Genomic DNA, 6,374 nt, shown 5'->3' with positions numbered 1-6,374 from the left:
CCCCCCCCCGGCCAGGTCTGGGCCTGTTCCGCCCCTCTGTCTCCAAGAAGCAGGGCTGGGGAGGGGGGTGAGGCCAGTGCCTCTGTCCTTGTCCCCCCACTTCAGCCCTGTTGGGGTACGTGCCACCATGAGAGCGGGGACTGGGGGCAGGGGCCAGGCCAGCAGTGTCCCCACCATCATGACAATCAATCAGAGTCTAAAGCGTTACGGACAGACAGACTAAGGCTTTTATAATATTAGAATTTACCACATCATGAGGGCAAATCTGGTTTTGTTCTCCTAAAGACTAAAAAAAAATCATCATTAAGAGCCTTTATACTGAAGCTCAGTCTTCTTAAATGTGAAGTTGTCTTCATGTTTGCTGTTTAAAGATGGTTTAATTTGTATTTTTTTCTGATGCAGTTGAAGATGGGGAGGTATTTGACTTCAGAGGAATGAGATTAGATTGGTTTAGATTACAGGTAAGTCTTAAGTGTACTTACGTTTTATAATAAATAGTTTGTTTCTGTGATTAATGATGCAGTTTTCACTAACACTGAAAATGAGGCAGAACAGCTTATGATGGTATATCAGAGTAAAATTTGTGTAGATAATGTGTTATGGCTTAATTCTTTTTAGAAATTCTTTGCTTTTCTCTTTGCATGCCTTAAAGAATAGTTCGTACATTTTCAAAATCAGATATGCATACACTATACCACTGAATCTGATTTCATTCTGGCAAACTAAAAATTGTATGGGCCTTTTATTATGAGCAAACTGTAGAAGAGTTGCTTATTGGAATTAATTATGTTTAAGTAAGATAAACTTAAATTGATACAGTGGCTCTGTCCAGAATAGAATCCAGTTTTGCCATTACTTTTTCATATAAGCCTGTAAATTAATGTTTGCAAGTGGAATAAGACTTTTCATTCAGAATGTATCTCATTCTAAGATAGACAAGACCAAAGAGATCATTTTTCCCATGTTTTTTTCTGGAATGTTTAGCTAAAGGGCAAAGTGAACAAAGTCCATATGGTTTCAGGAAAAAAGTTTAAGCAATAATAGGATAACTGGAAAACCTAGAGCAGTAGAAGGTGATAGAAGTGCCTTCTGTGAATGGGTAGTGCAAATGAATGGTAGCAGCAATAAGGAAAAAAGTATGGGACAGAAAAGAGGGAGGGAGGAGGACATTATCAGAGAAAGAGGAGGGTTTTTCAAGGTGTGATCAAAGAATTTTAAGTCTGTACTGCTTGTCTTCTAATCTTGGAATGACCACAGAAGTAATACACCAGGCCCTACCGTTCATGCCACAGCATACCAGAGCATAGCTGTTAAGCAGTGTAGGCTGGTTGAGTTGTTCAGGGTTGCTCTTCCCCTTGTCTCTCTTTAGACAAAAGCAAAGCTTGGGATTAAGTTAAATCTGGTTCCTGATCAGAGTAGAATCAATCTTTCTCTATCACCATAATATTCGCTTTGTAAAGCAGGAAACTTGTTTCTGTTTCCTAAGGTAAACGGAGGTGATTCTGACTACATGTGGAAGCAGAACTTTTGAACACAAGTGTAGTTTCAAGGTGGTCATTTGCCAGTGCTTTAAGAACCATGCTTTAAACATATATTTTTATATGACAAATTACACTGGATGCAAAATTGCTTTTACAAAGAAAGGGTTTGTCTGTATAGGGAAGTTAATGTGCTGTAAACAAGAGTGTGAATGTACAGCCAATTGGCTGGTCTGCTGAATCAATGCGAGTACCCATGTGGTATGTAGTAGGATATTTCAGATGGTGCAGAGTAGCTGCTGTGTTGAAATTTCATACCCTCATTCACAGTGTGCTATCTCTTCAAACCCTGAAACTGAAATACAGACTTTGCATAACGAGCACTTGTTCCATTCTTGAAGATGCTCCTCTTCATTCTCTGAAGGCTTTCTGGTTTGTAGGAGCCATTCAGCATGAGCTGTTCAGTTAAGTGCAGCTTTAGCCATGTGTCCACCTATTTGTGGGTCCTCACAAAAAAACAGTTGCACAGGGAATACTTAGAGATGTAACTTTCCCCCCAGTGGAATAGACAGTAACACAATAAAAATTTGTTATTCTGCTGCTCTCACAGATGTTAATGAAACTCTTAAATTCCCCTCATTCACAAGGACTCTTAGATGTCTAGCCAGGGAGATCTTGGGTCCAAAATCTGGATTGACATTTATTTTTGGTTCCTTTGTTTTACTTGAGGGGGGGAAAAAGGTTACATAAGAGGAAAGACTGCTTTTTCAATCCTGCCTTTTATGACGTCTTTGCACAGCTGAGTAAAGCCAGACCCTTTACTATCTTAAAGTACTTTGGCATGAAGATCACTACCCTGCACATAACAGTTTAATGCCTTCTCTCTTAGTTTTTCTCAATCATTATTTCTAGTAAAAACAAAGCAAAACTCCTGAACAGAACTTTTTGCATCGCTTAACTTAAATAAAACCAGCATAGATTTCTAAATTAACACCCAAGTCTTATTTATACACATTGTTTGCAGTTCTAATTAGGCTCAGTATCGTTTTATACTGTTCCCCTCCCATCTCTGAGCCTCAAAAAAAAATAACTCTGAATAGTTATTAGTTAACAGTTGGGAGTGGGGGAATAAGGCTGTTTCTTAGTAAACAGTTTCAGCAATGGCCAGGTTGGGACATGGTATTTGTCTTTGTCAGAATATCTTGCTCCAGAAACATTCCCAGATGGTGGTGTCATACCTGGTTTCAAATCAGGCTTACAACTTGGCTGTTACGTTGCTTTTAAGCGTAAAAAGAGAGCATGCAGGGTTAAGTGAAAACTTAGCCTTTTTATTAAAAGCATTGGTCATGCTTGGTGTGAGCATTTTAAAATGAATACCTGGCTGCACTGTACTTTAGAGAAGCATCAATAAAGTCACATTTCTGTTATGTTTTGCTCTTACAGGCTTACACCAGTGTGTCAAAGGCTTCACTAAGCCTTGCAGATCACAGAGAACTTGGGAAGATGATGAACACTATCATTTTCCACACAAAAATGGTTGATTCCTTGGTGGAGATGTTGGTGGAAACATCAGACCTTTCTATATTTTGGTATGTCATTTTTCTGACTCTAGAAGATTTGTTTTCTGTGTTTTCTTGCAAGTGCAGTTTTTAAACAAAATTTTATGTAGGAAGTTTCAGCAAAGGAGTACATTAGAACTTTTATTTATATGAGCCAGTGAGGTTAATGGTGATGGTTTATCTAAGAATGACTGTGTGTGCATGCATGCCCACCTTGTTGCAAATCCACATTCTGGATATGCCTTGACTTGAAAGACAATAGCAGTTCACATTATTAATAATTATTTGCTTAGATGATTTGAAAAGTACACTTCAGAGAATTTCTTAAACAATGCTGATTATTAATCTGATAAGCCCAGGTGATTTACTAATGTTCAGATTTGTGAGCCTAAAATATCAAATACAAAACTTATTAAAGCCAACCAAAATAAAAATACCCTTTACAAATAAATCTTAGACACTTTTTCCATATGCATGTATTTCCATTTTTATTGGTTTAACTAACTTAAACATAATGAAAAATTATGTTGAACAATAAATGAGAAATTTTCTAGCACGTTTTGCTTTAGCTGTGTTGGCCTTGCAGAATTAATACAGAAAGAATCAATAAAATTTATGAATATAACCCATCTTTTCACAGCGCAAAGTTCTCTTCAGTAAGAAGTTGCCATATCTATTTAACCATTTTTTTCAAGTAAAGCTTTCCAGAAGCTTTGAAAAGTATTTACTAAACTTTTTTGCTATAAGAAGCAAATCCAAAACTACTAAGATTTTGAAACTTTTTTAAAAGCTCTGTGGAAGAAAAAAATAAAACAACCTTAAATTTTAAATACTTGGTACTGAAATACATAAATGAGGAAACAAACTGTTTAAAAGGCTATATAAATTCATACTGAGGATTTCGGTGCTGAATAAAGCTTATTTTTAGGAAGCTTAGGCAAAGTGTTCTTTTGCCTTGTGCCCTTCTGTGTGTTAATCAAATTTTCTGAGGGGAAAAAATATTTTGCTTTTAGCTTTTTCAGAATGGATTTGAATTTAAAATATTTCTGAATGCTAGGAGTAGGGGTGCATGATGAATTTTGGAATCAGAGTTATTCAGTCAGTCCTACTTTTGAGTTTAGGGTACTAGCAGATTAAAATAATACCACTTAAAGTGTTGTGAATGTTCACTGGTTTTTCCCTTTGTAAGTGACAGCACTGGCTATTAGCATAAAATGTCTTTATTACTTTAAAAATATTTTTCTTAACTTAGCTTTTTCATAACTGAAAAAATAATTACGTTGAAGAATAAACCATAAATGAAGTCGAGCACCTTTTTGCTTTAGCATAATCATAAAGTAGCTTATTCCATGACCAAGGCAGAAAGAAATTGTTGATATCCTCTCTGTGTGTGTGCACATACAATTGAATGAGCTGAATTTGATCTGTAGGTGAAATAATGTAGTCGATCTGGGTAAAAGAAGATGGTATTTTGCAACATTTGTCTGAATCTGACTGAAATATTGTTAGTAGTAAAATTTAATTTTCTGTTCCTATAAAGTTTTTATAGTCGTGCTTTTGAGAAGATGTTTCAGCAGTGTTTGGAGCTTCCCTCTCAATCAAGATATTCGATTGCATTCCCACTGCTTTGTACTCACTTCATGAGCTGTACCCATGAACTATGCCCAGAAGAGGTGATGTTTAAATATACTGCTCTTAATTAAAATATTTTAACTGCTTTTTCACTTGAAAATACGCAGGACTGATGTGTTGATGTGGACTGATGTAATGATATAAACCAGGGCTGTGCATCTGGTAGTCCATAGGTCATATCCAGCTCCCAAAAGGTCCTAGGCTCCCAGTCGGGGCACCGCTTAGCACTCCCTCTCTCCTCTGTGGACAGCACAGCCCAAGGGACTGAAGGAGCCTGAGGATGGGGAGCTGAGGCAGGAGGGGCCACATGGTGCAGTGCAGCAGAGGAGGAGCACATTGCATGACACTAGGACATCAGTTCAGGGCAGCTGGGGGAGTCTTATGTAACCAATGTGTTATTTTAATGTATACAAATTCAGGTAGAGTGGGAATAATGCAGAATAGTTTATCTTGTGAATTAGCTATAGACGTATACTGTAACACTGTCAGAAATTTAGAAAACAAATTTCTAAGGGTGTGTTTTGTTTTTGGGGTTTTTTATAGCGACATCATATTGGAGATCGCAGTCTTTCCTTATGTAACATGTTCTTGGATGAAATGGCTAAGCAAGCTCGAAATCTTATCACAGATATTTGCACAGAACAGTGTACGCTGAGTGATCAGGTGAGAAGTGCTTCCAGTCGTGAATAAACTCTCCAGAATTAGATAGATACAATATTTGTATAACTATCAAAAGGATACCAATACAGGCTGTTACATCTGTATGATTCTCTGGTAATACAAGTGTAGCAAAACCATTCCATCCTAACCTGCCTCTTCCAGGGTTAAAGTTAGGGTGCTGTAGCTCACTTGTATCATTACAGTGTCCTGCAGTTACAGTATAACGGCTGCTACAGGCCCTCCAACAATGACTTTCCCTCCTCTTTTAAAGCAGCTAACATGCCTGTTTGTATGCAACGTAATGTTATAAAACTTGTGAGACTATAGGGGCCAATATCTTGGATTTGGAAGATGAGTAAAAATATACTTTATAAAATCATTAAGAATGTGCCATCATAGCATAATTAGCATTAACATTATAACACCCATTACTTCTACAAACCTAACAGAAACATGTTTTTTATTAGCAGTTCAAGCTTTGAATTAATTTAAAGTTAAGACCAGTAATAGTGGCTTTGCTTCTGCTAGGATCAGCGTGTTTCAGTATGCTAGGACTGTAAAGCTGTTGCTTTGATAGAGGAAGGAGTTTGACAGGCTAGACTAAGATTTGGAGGATCAGAACTTTGAAGGGTTCATCTGTAAATGTTGCTGGTTATAGAAATGGGTAAAAGTTATTTGTTAATAGTTTGATTAGGATCCCAGGTACTTAGTACTTTGAGGAGGGTTTGTTTGGGGGGGTTTTTGGTTGCGGGGAGAAGCTGTGGAATGCACACACACAAATTTCAGTGGTACAAGCAACTCTTGAGTAAAATTATGGTATATTATACTGTAGTTGCAAAAAATATTTCAATAGTTGTATGCAAAGTATCTTGAAAATTAACACTAATTGTATATGTGTCATATGCTATTTAATCGGATGTGCCACATTTTGATTTGTCTGAGAAATTTCCAAAGCTATCCAGAAACTCTTTGATACCTGTTTAATATATATTATTTATTCCTTTATTTCTCTTTGGTTGATTTCCCCCCCCCCCCCCCCCCCCCC

At 37.1% G+C, this 6,374-nt stretch overlaps 1 protein-coding gene across 1 annotated transcript in view; it reads left to right on the top strand.

Moving 5' to 3' along the window:
* Nucleotides 1-6,374, top strand: part of NCKAP1 (NCK associated protein 1) — a 130,208-nt gene that overhangs the window by 95,909 nt on the left and 27,925 nt on the right. Inside the window, exons 16-19 of the mRNA XM_019522863.1 lie at nucleotides 403-461; nucleotides 2,922-3,067; nucleotides 4,578-4,710; nucleotides 5,213-5,332. Coding sequence (XP_019378408.1) covers nucleotides 403-461; nucleotides 2,922-3,067; nucleotides 4,578-4,710; nucleotides 5,213-5,332 — 458 coding nt within the window. The remainder of the gene's footprint in view (nucleotides 1-402; nucleotides 462-2,921; nucleotides 3,068-4,577; nucleotides 4,711-5,212; nucleotides 5,333-6,374) is intronic.

This window comes from Gavialis gangeticus, unplaced genomic scaffold, assembly GCF_001723915.1.
Source record: "Gavialis gangeticus isolate Ggan-Ray unplaced genomic scaffold, GavGan_comp1, whole genome shotgun sequence".
NCBI lineage: Eukaryota > Metazoa > Chordata > Crocodylia > Gavialidae > Gavialis > Gavialis gangeticus.
This window is presented reverse-complemented; position numbering and strand designations above follow the sequence as displayed.